General features: G+C 37.9%; 1 protein-coding gene across 1 annotated transcript in view; it reads right to left on the bottom strand.

Annotated features, from left to right (window-relative positions):
• The window catches only part of LOC116508938 (vitellogenin-1-like), a 54,584-nt gene that overhangs the window by 10,556 nt on the left and 25,859 nt on the right, over nucleotides 1-18,169 (bottom strand). Inside the window, exons 15-25 of the mRNA XM_032217785.1 lie at nucleotides 17,195-17,284; nucleotides 14,961-15,080; nucleotides 14,541-14,727; nucleotides 14,103-14,196; nucleotides 13,786-13,971; nucleotides 7,943-8,078; nucleotides 6,393-6,609; nucleotides 5,290-5,414; nucleotides 3,614-3,946; nucleotides 2,564-2,620; nucleotides 1,046-1,108 (exon numbers count right to left, since the gene is read on the bottom strand). Of these exons, the coding sequence (XP_032073676.1) occupies nucleotides 1,046-1,108; nucleotides 2,564-2,620; nucleotides 3,614-3,946; nucleotides 5,290-5,414; nucleotides 6,393-6,609; nucleotides 7,943-8,078; nucleotides 13,786-13,971; nucleotides 14,103-14,196; nucleotides 14,541-14,727; nucleotides 14,961-15,080; nucleotides 17,195-17,284 (1,608 nt within the window). The remainder of the gene's footprint in view (nucleotides 1-1,045; nucleotides 1,109-2,563; nucleotides 2,621-3,613; nucleotides 3,947-5,289; nucleotides 5,415-6,392; nucleotides 6,610-7,942; nucleotides 8,079-13,785; nucleotides 13,972-14,102; nucleotides 14,197-14,540; nucleotides 14,728-14,960; nucleotides 15,081-17,194; nucleotides 17,285-18,169) is intronic.

Genomic DNA, 18,169 nt, shown 5'->3' with positions numbered 1-18,169 from the left:
CACTCTCTTTCCCCTGCACCCAATCAGCTGGTAGCAAGCCTGATCAGCTAATAGCCATTGGCTGCTTTTGAACCAAGGGTGAAATTTTAAAAATCTTAATGGCAGTGGCCAGTGAGGGTTAAATGAGTGAGTTACTCAGATGCCTGCTGGTGAGATCAGGCTGGCTTTTGTTAAGTTGCTCCCTGGAAGGGAGATGGCCTTTGGAGACACACTAGCGGTTTATGGTTTGTAGTTTACAACTAAGAGTTGTAAACTTAATTCTATGAAGCTTCTTTTCTGGAAAAATTGTATTGCTAACTAGAGTTTAGAAAACTTACAATAGGCCAATCTTAGAGTACTGTTCAACTGTTTGGAATCCCTACCATATATCTGCATTAGTACAATCAAGCGGGTTCAGAAGTATTTTATGAGAAACGTTTTGCGTTCTTCTGTACGTAATAGAATTCCCTATGCTACTAGACTCAAAATTCTTCGTTTAGATGATTTGGAACTGTGTCACTTGTGGTCTGACTTAGATATTGCATGCAAAATTGTACGTAGTAATGTTTTACTTGTAAATGATTTTTTCTGTTTTTAAGCACAATAATAGGCAACTGCTTTAAACTCAATGCAAATTGTTCTAAACTTCACTGTACAAATATGATTTTTGTAATAGAGTTGTCAAAGTCTGGAATGCTGTACCTGATTCAGTTGTCCCAACTACAAATTTTCACAATTTTAATCACAAATTGACTTCTGTGGACCTCACTTCATTCTTAAGAGGTCCGTAGAGGGGCTTGCATAAGCACACTAATGTGACTATCATCCCTGTCATTGTATTTTTATGTTGTTCCTGTTTTTGTTTAAAAACTATAATAAACAAACAAACAAATAAATACATAAATTGATAAATAATTGCCTAATAATCCTTATCTCAACTGGTACATTAATCCTTAATCCTTTTCTGAAAATACACATACCATTTGCTACATCAGATTCCTAACAATGATTCTTTTTAGAAACATACCAACTTATTTACTTTCCTATTAATTATTTAAAAACATACCTCTTCTCTCCAGCTGGACTCATTTCTGTTGCTTGCATTAGAATAAGACGATGGCCTGCTTGACTGCACCATGTAATACAACATTTAAAGAGAATTAGAGATACTGAGTGGCAGACAACAAAGGTAGAAGAATGGAAGGGAGTGATGAAGGTCCATCAAAACACAGGAGTGTATATTTTCTGTTGCAATGTCATAAGTATTAACTGTTGAAAGCTATTTTCAATTATATTAAAAGGTTGTGATATCTATGCAAATAGCAGCAGTCTACATTTGTATGTTTTTGTGGAGGGAAACAAAAAGTTAAAGCAGTCAAATCTACATGCAATATCAGATATTGTATTGATATAACAATTGGTTTGTCTTTTCCAAAGTACCATCTAAAATACTATAGGCTGTATCTTATGGATTGGATCCCCAGATTCCAGTTTTTCTACTTTTTGGAAGGTCCTTCAGGAAGCTAAAACAAAGAACTGTACTTTCGAAAGCTTGGGATATTTTAAGACACAATTCTGAAAGTCCGTATGAAACTAGGCTGATTTGATCTACATCAGAGGAGCATACATGGTGGCACAGTGGTTAGAATGCAGTGCTGCAGGTCTAACTCACTGGTCACTCCAGGAGTTTAATTCTGAGCTCAAGGTTGACTCATCCTTCCATCCTTCTGAGGTCAGTAAAACAAGTTCCTAGATTGTTGGGGGCAATATGCTGACTCTGTAAAACTGCTTAGAGAGGACTGTAAAGCACTATGAAGCAGTCTAATTGCAATTGCTATGCGTGGTTTGAAGTATTGCTATTCTGTGGACTGACTGTATCAGCCCAGGATACTCAGTACATCTTGTCTCACACAAATCAGGCGAGAAATCTACAGAGACCCTAAAATGGAAGACTTGGTGTAATATATGAAACAGGATGAAACAATTGTATTATTGGGGCAGAATTTAAAATCTATAAACAAATGCAAATATTAACTACAGGCCAACTTACACAAAGAAGCCTGACTGGTGTTCATTGACTGAAACTACAATGAACTGATGCCTGACCACTCAATTACCATTTCAGTTATGTGTGGTGGTGGGGTTCTTTTTTATGGATTGGATTATAGGGAGGTCACCATTTATTCCAGCATTTAGAAGCAGGCCTCTCTTTGCTTCCAAGCAGAACTTCTCTGGAAGCTTCTCTGCAGCCGCTTCAGAGCTCTGCCGAGCCGTGCAGATTGATTGACTGGCTTACTCTGGCTTAAATATAATGGCAGTTATATGAAATACCTTGCTGGTAAGTCATAAAAAACAGTCTCTGCTGGTTAATTTATGAGTGTGAACTGGGAAATATTGTCTTCATTCTCTAGCTGACAGATCTGCTTGAGTTAAATTATTTTTCCATCAACTTTCGCATTTCACAATCATGTCTTATTTGGATTCCTTTTCTCCAAAGAAGAGTGGAAGTATCAAGCATTGGAATCTCTCCATGTTAATATAAAAAAAGGTCACTTGAAAATCATAATAATATATTGAAACTCACCTGTTCGATCTGGATTTCCTTGAAAGGAAGCTTTGCCAGGTCTCGGATAGAAAATTCCTGCAAAATGTCAAACAAGAAAAAGCAAAGCAAGGGTTACCCAAATGCACATGGCTGCATACACGGATTCATGTCAGAAGCACCAAAGCCCTTCTGAGTTGAAAGGATTAGTGGGTCACATCAACATTGCCCAGAGATGCCCAGTTGAGGGCTCCTTTCATGCACCCATTAAAGTGGCTATTTATCTACAGGCAATTATTTGCTCTCAAACTGCTAGGTCAGCTGGAGCTGGAGAGAATGACAGGAGCTCGCCCTGTCACCAGTGCCGGATTTTCCTATAGGCTAACTAGGCTTCAGCCTCAAGATCAAGAGGGGCCTACATTCAAATTGTTAGCAAAATTAAAATTACACTATTCTAAAAACAGTGAACACTAAAACACTGAACCGAAAATAAGGAGAAATTCTACGCATATGACTAATAAACAAACATAAAAATGTATTGGTTAAGATCATTCCAGCGCCGCGGCAGTTGGGGACCCCGCCCACATTCCCGGCACTGGCTGTCGGGTGAGAGGCACGGCTGCTCCCAGTAGCCGCCCCATCGATGCGGAGCCCACCAGCGGCCAGGCAGGTGAGGGCGAGGGGGCCGAGCCGGGCAGCTGAGCGCAGCAGGGGAGGCGGCTGACCTCGCTGCATTTGCTGCAGAGCAGAGCCACCCTCCGTCGGGAGGCCACCTATATATATTGATATATATTAATATATATCACAGTAATGATGTATTTTATTGTCTCTCATGTAATTTACAAACTTAAAAATGGGAGGTGAAAGGGCCTCATAAGTGGAATAGCCTAGGGCCTCTTTTCAACTAAATCCGGCCCTGCCTGTCACACAGCAAGTTTGTTGATTAGCAACCCAGCATCCTAACCATGCAAACCACCACACCCATAGATGCACATTTCTAAAGGAAGAGATAAACTACATCCCAGCCAACAGAGATTCTACGCTAATGCTTCCTGCAAGGAAATATTTCTCCTAGTTAGAATTGATGGGTACCTTCTCATCACTGTAGACAGCTAGCCTCTTGGCATGTTTCTTTTTTTGCCCATCTTTCTCACCACTTGGATAACCTTTCTCCTGTTGTTGTCTTCCATAAATATGCGTATCATTTTGGGTGCTTTCGCTGCTGCTGCTGCTGCTGCTGCTGCTGCTGCTGCTGCTGGTAGTATCATCAATTTTTTGCCTTTTATCCAAAGAATGATCCTGTTGTTCTTGACCATCACCTTGCTGCTGGCTGGTAGGAACTTGTTTTAGACCTATAATTCTCTTCATACCACTCTCACTGCTTGATGAACTTCCAGTGCTTTCATCAATGCGATCTGGCAACATCTAGCACAGGATATTCCAAGAGAGAAGAATATCTGTCATCTCATGTAATCCGAAGGCTTAGGCAAATTGATATGCGGAATTGCAACATTGCAACAGCAATACTGTAAATCAGTGGTAGTCAACTTGGTCCCTACCGCCCACTAGTGGGTGTTCCAGCTTTCATGGTGGGCGGTAGGGGTTTGATGTAACTCTGTTTTATAAATTTTATAAAGTAAAGTTACTTCCCTACTTTATAAATCACCATTACTGTGGAACCGGTGGGCGTTTAGAAAATTTTACTACCAACAGAGATACAAAAGTGGGCGGTAGGTATAAAAAGGTTGACTACCCCTGCTGTAAATGTTAAAAGTACAGATTTTTATACATAGTTGGAGTGCATATTGAAGAAGTGAGGGCACACATTTGGGCCCTACAGTTAACTTTCCTAAAGAGATAGATTCTTCTGATGTGTTGAGTAGAAGATAATATAATTGCATTTGGCTTAATGGTAAATTGTCAAGCTGAAATCTCCAGTCATATGTTTCTGACTTGAGTAGTTCGCATGTATGAACGGGCAGTGGGTCTATGGCAGATTGGCTCATATATGTACCTTCACTTCTTCCTGATTTCAACTTGTCTGTGCAAATGGACCTCTTGCAGAAGGTTGATCTCATGGAAGTTTATAGGTTACATTCCATGAACGGTAAGCATTGCTCTTTCATTTAATGGCACTCTATCTTATTCATACTCGTAACAATGCTGTTCACATTAGTTGGCAACTTGTCTACAGTATAATTTATGGAACTAACTGCATAGTTCATAATGGGTGTGAATTTTGGAGCTGTCAGTATGAAATTTGAGATTATTAATTTAGGGCTTATTTATTATTGTTAATCATTTGAATCTAATAGCCTCTCTCTTTCTAAGGGATAAAAATCTGTTTTTGTGGAATAAGGCCGTGATTGTTATTCATCATCACATATAGGCTCTGTGTTTAAACAAATGAGGCTCAGCACCATATAAATTGTGTTTATTACTCTGCAGAGCAAAGTGTTTGATGGATTTCTTTCTGAAGAAATTAGAGGAAATACAATTAACCAATGCAGCTTCTTGCACAGTAAAGCCCTAACAGTCAACATTGTATTTTCAAAGTCAGAATAACTTGTTATCTATAAAGGAAAAGCATATTATCCTAATAGTATACAATATAACTAATTATTTATGTAGTTTTCGATGATACTTTAAGACATTGGTGTAATCCATAATGTTTAAAACAATACCAGCAGAACATCAAATGTTAACATTTGGGAGGAAAACTTGCATCGTTGCTATTTTACCACCTCCCCCCCCCCCCCAATAAATACCTGTATTCGTTTTTTAATTGCTAGTTCCTTTTCTTCATGTTTTAACAAATGCACCATCTGATCAACAACACGAGCACCTCGTCGAATGGTGAGTCGCAGCTTCTCAATTGGTAAATTTGGATCAGCTGAAATTATTTTAATTATTATAAGTGGAACTTATTGATACAATCATTGTTTATATATATACACACACACACATACATACACACATATACACACACATGTATAGTATGTATATACACATATAAACACTGTATGCTAGTGACATAGTAACACATAGGACCACTTGAAGTTTGATATTAATATGGATTTAGCAATAGCAGGTAACATTGCCTACCTGACTGGCTATTCTTAAAGTAGCCATAGAATTGGGGCTGCTTCATACTTGAATATAAAACCACTAGGGTTTCTAAGACTTTAGGCAAGAGTGTAGACTCAAAAAAGCATATTGAATAATGTATAGCTAACCACTACCATATTGTTGCTAAGAATAATGGATATATCATTATCAGAATGAACCTTGATTTGAAGGCACCTTTATTTTTGTCTAAAGATCCTATTAAGATCCTACTAAGATCATTAGAACTACATAGTTCTAAGATATTATCAGTTTACTAGCCCAATTATTACTGTTTTCTCCTAATGTTGTTTTTATTTGTTTGTAAAAAAGAACAAAAAATATAATACATAATGTTGCATTATTAAATGCTTAAATGAGTTCTGGATTAAGAATCAGCGATAGAGAATAGTAATCCAGAACATATATAATTTAAATTAGCAAGTGCTAAAAGAATTATTGCTAGATTAACCAGTAGAATTTCACCATCTTTTTGAAATATACGTCTGAATTCATGTCATTAGTATATCATTTATTTAACCTAATTACTATGAATAAGTGTCATGTATTCTACACCGCACAATGTGTCAAAGTACAGATTTTTACAGATTAGAACACAACACTCAAAAGCTCTATTTATATTGCTTTTTTCCTGTAGCTTTTAAGTTTTTGATATAAACTAGAAAGTTAAACAATGTATACATACATACATACATACATACATACATACATACATACATACATACATACATACAAATATACTTACATTCCTTGAGGGAGAATTTTAAAACATGTTCTCCAATGAGGTTGCGTACAGTTTTTTGTTCAATACGTGCAGTATTCATATTTGCCCAGTGAAAGCAAGCCTTACAACCAAATGTACAGGTTTCAAAGCACTGTGTTTGGTGAAATGATTGTAAATACTTTTTCAATGGTTCATCGAGATTATCAGCTGACCTCTTCTTTTCTATTAGAAGTGCGTCCTAGTTGGATAATGAACATATTCAGACACATTTCCCCCCACAGTTTATTTATTTATCTGATGGTAGCAATGTTCCTTTTTTTGAGCAAAAACACAGCAATAGTGATAGCTATATTTAATTATAAAATGACATGATATTATATTGGTTAATCTTTAAGGTACCATTATATTCTTTCATATTTCACTCCTTTTGGTAAAGATGAATAATTCAACTATGCCATAATATTTTAACTTGTTCAAATATTACAGTCATTTTCTGGATGTTCATATAGAAGAAATGCAGCTATTGCATCAACAACATAAATGATATCTAATTTTTTGTTCTTGTACCAGTAATGGTTAATCCATTGCAATCAATACTAATTAGTTATCATTAATTTCTTAACATAATTAACTCCGAATCAAATTTTGTAGGCTTTAATCACAAACTTAATTGGTTCAGAATATATTCAATTTATTTATCGTTAGGTAGTAGATGCCTGAATTCTTGATATAAGAGAATAAAAAGGCTGGGTGTTCTTAGAAGTCTCTAGGTTAATATTATATTATGTATAATGCAGGTGTAGTTCTTGACTTACAACAGTTCATTTAGTGATTGTTCAAAGTTGCAACAGCACTGAAAAAAGTAACTTATGACCATTTTTCAACTTTCAACCTTTGTAAAATCCTCATGGTCATGTGTTCAAAATTCAGATGTTTGGCAATCGGTTCATGCTTATGATCTTTCCTCTGTCCCAAGGTCACATGATTTGCAACCTTTTGACAGACAAAATCAATGGGAAAGTCAGACTCACTTAACAACCGTGTTACTAACTTATCAACTGCAGGGATTCCTTTAACAACTGTGGCAAGAAAGGTGGTCAAAACTCACTTAACAAATGTCTCACTTAACAACTGAAATTTTGGGCTCAATTGTGCTTGTAAGTCGAGGACTACCTGAATAATAAATGCCTGCTTTAATGATTGCTAGTGTCTTGGTGGAGAGGGAGGCAGGATACAATAGCAATAGCAATAGCAATAGCAGATTTTTATATACCGCTTCATAGGGCTTTCAGCCCTCTCTAAGCGGTTTACAGAGTCAGCATATTGCCCCCAACAACAATCCGGGTCCTTATTTTACCCACCTCGGAAGGATGGAAGGCTGAGTCAACCCTGAGCCGGTGAGATTTGAACCGCTGAACTGCTGATCTAGCAGTCAGCTGAAGTGGCCTGCAGTACTGCACTCTACCCACTGCGCCACCTCGGCTCAGTAAAATAAATCATTTCATGTCATTTCTATTGCATATAAGATCAGCAAACAAATAAACCACATTGGGAAATCCAGTGTGGGTTACCATTCTTTCATCCCGTTCTGTTGATGGCACATCAAAGGATTCCACTATTGTTCTAGACTGGTTTTCAGGGAAGGAAATAGGAGTTGACACAGCAGCTGCCTCTTCTATATTGCTTGTGATAGCAGATGTCTTCAAACTGCAGGAGAAACAAAAACATAGGGAACTTTGCTTTAGAAGAGGGCTGTCAAACTCACAGCCCGCGAGCCAGATACATCACGTGCTGGCCATGCCCAGTTAACGCAGGGGGAAAAAAAATCCCAATACATCACATGACGACGCAAGTTTCACACTGCTGCTTTAGAAATACAAGCGTATGAAAACAAATTGAGATACAGCTTGTAAAACCCAACTGATGACAAACACCCTTCCTTCCATTTTGCTTCGCCAACTCTTAACATGACCAGTCATGCAAAATTAAGATAGTGTTGCCTGAAGTTGTTTTTAAATTTAGGAATAGAAATGGTTTCTCATACAAGCTTCTGAGGAATTCAATCACAGCACTGGGATTTCACCAACCCTTGGTTTTGTAATTATAAAGCAGAGACTGTATAATCCAGGCAGAAGGAAAAAAAATGATGAGATGAAATTATTTTGCTTGGTTTAAAAAAATAGACATTAACTCATCTATTCCCCATGATAATTCTCTGAGAATTTGCATTATTGCTAATTAGCTAATCTGGTTGCTTGGTCTATAGGATCCCATACTTTAGATCAAGTTCTTTATTCTGCTATAGTAAATGACTCTTTGTTAATTATTTATATGGCCTTTAATAATTAATTCTGATGTTGCCTGTATTATATTAGGACTCTCAGAACTTTTAGCCAGAATTGCTCAATTCTGCAAGCATGACTGTATATGGCTTATGTCCTCCTCATACAGATATGGTTGATTAATGTTATTTAAAAAATTCAAAAAAATATAGGGCAAAAACCTATGATATTTTCTGTCCCACCCTGCCCCAAAATAACTCTAGAGATTTGAATGTATAGTGTTAAAGATTTGGAAGAATGATTTCAGCACCAAAAAGAAGAAATCAGCTCCATAAGACGTTTTTAATTAATATTATCTATACTCGTGATTGTGAACCTATGGCACGCATGCCACAGGTGGCATGGGAAGGCCTGTCTTCCGGCACATGAGCTATCACCCAGCTGAGCTCCACCAAGTATGCATGCGCACCTCCCACTGGCCAGCTGATTTTTGGGTCTCTGCAAAACACTATAAAAGCTATCGAGAATATAACTATATAGATCCAACAGGAACAGGAAGTTCCTCCCAGGAGCAGATAGAGGCAAATCCTAGAGAGGCAGGAAATGCATCACTGAACAATGGAGATGAATTCTAGAGAGGAATAAAGCTGCATACAAGGCCGAAATAACACTTGTAACAGCATAGGCATGCAGGAGGGTGTGGGGAGGTTTTTGATCCCAGGAGGCTTCAGGGAGGCCTGCTAGGCCAAAAATGGGATGCACGGGGTGGCATACACAGGGGGGTAGTAGTGGATCACATTATATTATGGGTGTGGGCATGAGCACGCTTTTGGCACCCGAGGACAAAATGGTTCGCCATCCCTGAAGTATCCTAAGAGAATCTTGTAAGTCTGACTGTGATTTTCTCCTCCTCCAAGTATCCCCCCCTCATATGTACATGAATTAAGGAGGCATTTGGCTGATTCAGGTACATATTGGGGGGGGGGTATACTTGCCTGAGTTGCTAGCTTATACCTTCATCTTGTTTTTGAATTTAAGCAATGTTCCCCTCCTTACTGCTTTGATAATGAATGTGGCTGATCATCCTTACTTAGTACATACATGGACATATTCTCTTTGTCTGTCTCTCTCCACTTATGGTGTATCTTGAAAGCCACTGATGCCATTGCCTTGGGCTTGTTTTAGGAACAGAGACTGATGTTACCTGTCTGGCTGTGAACCTAGAGGCGATCCTTGTTCCCATGTTGAATGTGAAGCATTTCACATTCAGGGAAGAAAACTCAGAACACCTCATCCTTTCTACCTGAAAAGTGGATTTGCATTCCTTTCATCTCATCCTTTTCTCTGTGCCATGCTGTTGAATTCATAAGGTGTGCTGCCGTTGCAATAAATAAACAATAGAGAGCAAATAAGCTTTATTTCTTTTTTCCAAGTTTTCTCTTATTTATAATGGATATGATAACCACACCCTGCGGTAAGCTTCGCTAGAACGTTCAGGAATTAAAAAATAAAACCTTAACTAAGAAATACTCAAGAACAAGTTGAAGGGATCAAAGAAACTGCAAATCAATTTGCATTATATGATGGCTCATCCAGGCAAAATAGATTAAAAGGAAGTGGCTTTCACATTTTTCACATTCAATAATTTAAACCATCCTCAAATCACAGGCTGTATATCTCCAGGCACAAATTATTGGCATTCTCACCTTCCTACTCCTGCTTCTTTTTTTTTTTCTTAGTCCTTTCTAACTTTTTTAAGCCAATAGCCTAACTTTATCACTTAACAAAACCTAATGATCAATTCTTCCTCACTGGGAATGGGAAGCCAGCAAATCGAGTTGCATCACAGGGAACTCTAGTTGTTCTCTGCCAAATCATATAGCACAGTAAGAAGGAGATGCCTGAGAGCCAAGTATTACTGTTTCTTTGTGCTTTAGCAGAAAGAAAAAAGTTACAAAGAAGGCCTAAAGGTAGAGTATGAAAGTGGATTTGTGATCTGTGATCCCGAGGGAGATATAAAAAGAGAACAATTGTACTATTCCTGACTACAAGAAGAGATTCTTTAAAAAAAAATATGGCAGTAGCATTTTGGATAGATACAATGCTGGGGTTTGCTTGCTTTGCATTTATCCAACTGACCTGGTGGACCTCCAAACATTTAAATCATCAGTTTAAACTAGCATGGATGTTATGGTTGCGCTGGATTACTTTTGCTTGATGTGCAAATGACAGTCTGTACCTCAAAGAAGTGGCAAGATGAATAAATCTAAAAGAATAGTCATTGAATTTTGATGTGTCTTTATACACTCATATTTTTGACAATGACTTGAAAGCTACAACCAGCACCTCATGCAATGGTTGTAGAAATCTGATACTCCAACGTTATGGACTTTATTACAGCGCCTGTGGGGGTTACCAGAAAGCTTTAAGGGTCAATTCCTAGTGTTGGTTGTTAGTTTTAAATCTCTCTCTCTCTCTCTCCCTCCCTCCCTCTCTCCCTCTCTCCCTCTCTCCCTCTCTCTCTCCCTCTCTCCCTCTCTCTCTCCCTCCCTCTCCCTCTCCCTCCCTCCCTCTCTCCCTCCCTCCCTCCCTCTCTCTTTTTCTCTCTCGGCTATTGGTATCTTAGTGGTTAAAGTACAGTATTGGAGGCTAAGTTTGCCCATTGCCAGGAGTTTGATCCTGACCAACTCAAGGTTGACTCAGCGTTCCATCCTTCCAACGTTGTTAGGAGCAATATGCTGACTCTGTAAACTGCTTAGAGAATGCTGTAAAGCACCATGAAGCAGTATACAAGTCTAAGAGCTATTGCTATTGCCATAGCCTTCAGATATATAAAGGACTGCTTGATCCAAATCAAAACTGTGTGCTTTGTGAGAATGTCTAGAAAGGGCTTGCTAAAGTTGCACCCTGCCATGAAGTGAGAAAAGAAATAGTAATTTCTAATTATGCCCCCAGAAATTTGGTTGGCTTCTTCTTTAGTGGCGTTCAAGAAGACCTTGAATATTTGCTTTAGAAAGGATTTTGGTGCTTGCATTTAGGAGTCACCATGGATTATTGTACTGTGTTTCCCAGAAAATAAGACAGGGTCTCATTTTATTTTGACCCCCGAAATAAGCACTTGGCCTTATTTCCGGGGAGGTCTTATTATTTTTGAGGTGTAGGAGGCTTCTTAACCTCTGCCTGCAGATCAGCTGATCCAGAGACGGCTAGAAGTTCTGTCTCTGTTTCTGGCACACTCTTGCCAGTCCTAGTGTTGCTGGGCCTGTCATTCTTTTTGTGGCCGCCACTAAGAGAAGGGGCATTATAGCCAGGGTTTGCGGCAGCGGCCTCTGTGAGGCCATCCTGTGTGGATGGCAGGTACATGTGGGGTGATTTGGGGCATGTTCTCCCCTTCCCCTCAGGAAATGGTGGTGACTGGCTGCACATGCATTTAAATATTTTAGGGGAGGTCTTATTTTTGAGGAAGGATTTCTTTTACCACATGTGCTCAAAAGTCCGGTTGGGCTTATTATCTGGGGAGGTCTTATTTTGGGGAAAACAGAGTAGCTGCATTTTAATTGGTATTCCAACTGGAATTCCAAACAAAGTATAATATGTTACTTGAATTACATTTCTTGAAATACCTGACATCACATCAAAGACATAATTTAGTCAAAACTAACCAAAAGGATAACTGATTTGGTTCTGTTTCCATTCAGTGACTATGAGTGAATAAGAGATATTTTTCAAAAATTTAAGCTCCATGACCAGATCTTAGAAGTAGTCAGAGACAGAGATGAAGGGGAGATAAGTGACAGTGGAGGGATTCAATTTTTTTTACTACTGTGGGCGTGGCTTGGTGGGTGTGGCATGGCTTAATAGGTGTGGCTTGGTGGGCATGGCAGGGGAAGGTTATTGCAAAATCCTATTTCCTCCCAATCAGCTGGGACTTGGGAGGCAGAGAATAGATAGGAGCGGGGCCAGTCAGAGGTGGTATTTACCTGTTCTCCAAACTACTCAACATTTCCACTACTGGTTCTCCAGAACTGGTCAGAACCTTCTGAATACCACCTCTGGTATGTGAGTAAGGGGAGTTGGAAAAACCTCTAACCTTTCTGAGGCTCAAGCTAGGAGATCGAAACTGATATGACTTAGATTGGGGTGTACAGTCATATAATAACATGAAATTCTCAGTTAATGAGTGTAATGCAGAGTGCCAAGATTACTTTTGTAAGTCATTGTGGTCATGTGACATCTCATTTTATGATTGCAACAACATAGAATGGCAATCTGTGGCCATAAGTCAAGGCCTGCTAGTATCATATCATACCAACCCACCATATATCATCCTATGATACCATTTTGCCTCACTTGCGTTTGCAGAAGTGAAGGAAGGTATGTATTTTTCAGAAGTAGCCTTTCATGATGATCCATTTAAGAATGAGATAATGGATAGGATTGAAAACAACTCTAGTCCTTCTTTCTGCTATAATATATGAAAATATTTTCTGAAGAAGCAGGAGACATTCCAGACATCATGAGTGCTATAACATGAAGAGAAAGGAGGAAAATATAGTAGAACCTGTCTCTCTGCCTTTCCTTTAATGGGAATTGCTGGCTTTCATGGAAGGAAGGAATTTTACGGAATGGAATTTTTGATCCAGCAAACACTATATCAATTATAACGTGTGTCCCAAATCCATGTACTGCTTTTAAAAAAAATAATTGAAAATGAAAAGGACTGTGTCCAAAATGGTTAAGCAAAAGTATAGAATAAAATTTCAACACCCTCTTGATGATCTTTTTCTTTATAAACAAACTTAACTCTAGTTAAGTTAAACTTTAGTTAAATTCTTAACTCTAGTTTATTTAAGAGACCCTTGAAAGCATAATTAATCACATTTGTTATCAATAACATCAACAAGACTCATATATGAACTGATACCATTTTAATGGCCTTGCAAACAAGATTTTAAAAACTAAAATGAAAGTACTGCTTAAGGTGTATTTTTCAGCAACCCATAAACTGAATTTATTCTGGATAAATCTCCCTTATTAAAACTGATTTGATCTTTCAATAGAGCCACATCTTAAGTTGCATACAAAAAAATAGAAAAAGCAACAAAAAGTTTTTACTTGTAACAAGAGCTCACCTTACAGAAAGTATGTCTGTTTCCTCTTTGCAAGGCGGAAATTCAAGTTTGAAGATGTTTTCTTTAATATTCATAGCAACATCCATATTGATGGGGACGTTTGCTGTCACTGTGGCCTTTCCTTCTAGAAGGGCATGAATTTCAGGTGTAATAATTCCCATGTTTAAGATCATGTCCTTCTTCATCCTGCAACAACAGTAAAGAAAACAACAGGTTTTTTTCTGACACATTGTAATGGTGAGGAATACATGATACCAGGCATTTTTGCATGCAGTTCTTTTTACATAATGACTTTAGGTAACATTGATTGTACTTACCAAAGTCTCAGTCTAGTTTTCAGTTTGATATCACTGTTAATTATGTTAGCCCATGTGATTTGGGATGTTGGTTCTGGAGTCACCAATAACTGAACTGTTTGAATGAAAGAAAATAAATCAATGCATGTATTAATGTATGTATGTATGTATGTATGTATGTATGTATGTATGCATGTATGTATGTAAAAAACTAAGAGGTAATATAAAGGGAGGAATTCCCTTTCATATCCCTGCTCAGAATCTAGCAAAACCAACTGGCTGCATTAGGTGATTGAGATCTTTTCTTTATTTCTTATTCTTTCTTCTACCTTTTCTCTGCAATGTTATTACTCAAAATCTTTAGCAAAAATGGTAACGTATGAATTTGTACATATACATATTTGGATATGCATATACATAGGTATATGAATTAATAATGAATAAAATATATTGCCTTACCATCTCCAGTAATTTTTGTATGAGCAATATGGACCAAACCTATTTGCCAAGGTAACCCTGTACAAGTTGGCACAACACGCTGGATTTCCGCAGACATGAAATATTTCTCCCACTGAATAGTTGGAAGATTTTTAAGAACATCTAGAAAATATTTTGCCCAAGGAAGTTGGGTGTCTCTTTGATATGCCTGCAAAAGTAGAATTGATGTATTTAAACAAATCTGATAACCAGATGCAAACATTATGAGAATAATTGCTTCCCCAAAGAAAAGCTTTCCAATAGTAGTACATTATAAGTCAATAATATTTAGATATTATTAAAATAGGTATGTTAGATAATATTTAAAATATGAATCTTTAAGACTTTAAAAAGTAGATAATAGTTAATAGTAAATGTAAAAACAATATGTAAAGCAGGCACCTGCAACATCTGTTGAATACTATCCCCCTTTAGACATGTAGTTCCAATTTCTTGTCCAAATATTTTGACATATCCTTCTAGATCAGGAAACTTATCTGTTCTGATTTTCTGGTCAGAAGGCTGTATGATAAGAAGTAGAAATTAGAATGTTCATTATTTAATTGACTCTGCATCCTGATTCTACATTTATGTATACAGAGCATCATCCAAAAGCCTTTTAAAAAATCAGTAGAAATTAAATAAAAATAAGCATCACAATAAACATAGATATTTATAAAAAGACTCTATGGAAAAGCAAACTGAAAAAAACCCCTGCAAACATCTATGCTGGTTTTCTTGCCTCCTATTTGAGCCCTCTACTCAGTGCAAACACTACAGAATTGCTTATAAAAGCTGCAACCTTGAAAGATATGGGCAGAAGACAAGGATGACAAATAGAAGTCACTTGTGTATTTTGGTAGCTCTGCAGTGGTAGAATAACAAGAAATAAGAAATATCCAAATAAAATGAGTTTTTTTTGACAGAGTTAAAAGCATCCATAAATGTATGTATGTATGTATGCACGGGTGAAATTCAGCAGGTTCTGACCAGTTGTGGAGAACTGTTAGCGGAAATTTTGAGTAGTTTGAAGAACCAGCAATTACTACTTCTGGCTGGCCCCAGAGTGGGAAGGGAATAGAGATTTTGCAACATCCTTCCCCCAAGAATGGAGAGGGAATGGAGATTTTGCAATTTCCTTCCCCTGACATGCCCACCAAACCAGGGCTACCGAACCGGTAGTAAAAAAAAAAAGCATTTTACCAATGTATGTATGTATGTATGTATGTATGTATGTGTATGTATGTATGTATGTATGTATGTATGTAGAAGCACAGCTAAGCTAAGTCCAACATTAGGAAGGTGGTAGTACTTTATCTGCTGTTCATTAATAAGGGAAAAATCAGCAAAAGTAGAAGTTGGGGTGGGGGAATGTAAAGGCAGATCAGGGTTTACAAAAGTTAAAACACTTTAATATACAGTAATAGTAGAGTTGAGATGAATAGTAGATTAAAGAACTAGTTTGGTCTAGTGCTAAAGGCACCAGGCTAGAAAGCAGGAGACCATGAGTTCTAGTCCCACCTTAGCCAGCAAAGCCAACTTGGTTCTAATCTCTTTCCCTCAGCCAAACTTGCCTCATAAAGTTGTTGTGGGGAATATAGGAAGAGGAAAGTGTATTGAGCATGTCCGCTGTCTTGCGTTATTTGTACAAATAATAAGGATGGATACACATAAATAAAGTATAGCAGTAGTAGTGATGTCATACTTGCAGCAGGAATAGTAAAGTATAGCATGGTAATGCAAGTAATAGTATAGAATGCAATAAGATAGAAATAGATGTAGTAGCTTATAGTATAGAAAACATTGTATTGCATAAGTAGAATAGAAATAGAGTATAGTATAATGCAGAAGACATAGAAATTTTTTGCACATATATGTTTGTATCTTTCAGTTTTGTACCTTAGATATTTTTCAAAACAAAGCAATTCCCCAATCCTTATAAGGAGATATAAGAATCCTATTTTCTACAGTCTAGTCTTTTGATTAATTTTTGAGTTTGGGTCAATCAAACAGGGTAAAGTTAAAGGTTCCCCTCACACATATAGTATGTGCTAGGCGTTCCTGATTCTAGGAGGCAGTGCTCAACTTCGTTTCGAAGCCGAGGAGCCAGTGCTCTCTGAAGACGTCTTCGCGGTCATGTGGCCAGCATGACTAAATGGCGAAGGGACATGGAATGCTTTTACCTTCCCACCAAAGGTGTTTCCTATTTTTCTACTAGCATTTTTACATGCTTTCGAACTGCTAGGTTGGCAGAAGCTGGGACAAGTAATGGGAGCTCACTCCGTTACGCAGTGCTAGGGATTTGAACCACTGAACTGCCGACCTTTCTGATTGACAAGCTCAGCATCTTAATCACTATATAGGGTATATAGTTTAAAAAGAACCCGTGACAACCCCTTACTAAAGAAATGAGAACAGAGATGCAGAAGGCAAACCTGACAGGATTTTTTTAAAAAAGAAATGACAAGAACCGTTTTGATTTTGGAAGTATTGACTAGCCTTGTAAATTCCACTGATGGAAAAACAATAGACTCCCTTTACACATTTTAGGTAGATTAACATGGGAGGTATGATCCTCAGGGGGGAAAAAAGTCATCGGGACACATTCATAGCATAATTAACTGCTGCCTATTTACCTCTTTCTGATGTTGCTGTGGATCTTGACCTTTGCTGACTTGCTTCAGAATCTCTTTGATTTCCTTTATTCTTTGTATTTGAACTCCCGCCTGTATTGGAAAGAAAAATACAGCTGGGATAATAAATCTACATAAATTTGAACAGTGTATTGCAAGTGTCTGGTTTGGCACAGCAACCAAACAAGACAGACACAGAATCCAATGGACAGTTAGGATGGCATAAAAAACAATTGCAACCAGCCTGCCTTCCACTGAGGACCTATATCCTGCACAAGACAGAAAGCGGGCTGTGAAAATATCTACAGATGCCTTCACATCCTGGGCATAAATGGTTTCAGCTGCTTCACTCAAGATGACACTACAGGGCATTGCACACCAAAGAAACCACACCCAAAGACCATTCTGCTCACTCTATTAAATAACTAATTCCTACAACACTGTCTATGGCCTGAGATGTCCAACCACCTAGTCGGCCTCTATTACTTCTTATTCTTCTCACATGTCCTATTACCTATTTCCTTAGGCTGTTCTTTACCCTCCTACCCATTGGGAGGAGATATAGAAGCATAGCCAGCCACACAAACAGGCTGAAGAACAGTATTTATCCATGGGCTGTCAGACTCCTGAATGCAAAATAACATCATAACTATGTAGTACAATGGACTTGCAGGGTTGGCGCAACGTATAACATGTTCACACTGCTGCAATAGGACTGGATGTTTGTTAATATTATTTATTGGGTTAGGGATTTTCTGTCTTCACTGTGAGATGTATTGTGTTGGGAGTGATGCACTGAGGGAGATCAACCAATCTCATTGAACATACATTGTGCACCACCACCACCACCACCACCAACAACAACAACAATAATCAATTCAGTAGCACAAATGATCCATTAGAATTTGTGCAAAAATTATAATATTAAAACAGCAACAAACTGGTGGGAACATCAGCCTGAAAAAATCACTGAAAATC

The sequence above is a fragment of the Thamnophis elegans genome, chromosome 5, assembly GCF_009769535.1.
Source record: "Thamnophis elegans isolate rThaEle1 chromosome 5, rThaEle1.pri, whole genome shotgun sequence".
In the NCBI taxonomy this organism is placed as follows: domain Eukaryota; kingdom Metazoa; phylum Chordata; class Lepidosauria; order Squamata; family Colubridae; genus Thamnophis; species Thamnophis elegans.
This window is presented reverse-complemented; position numbering and strand designations above follow the sequence as displayed.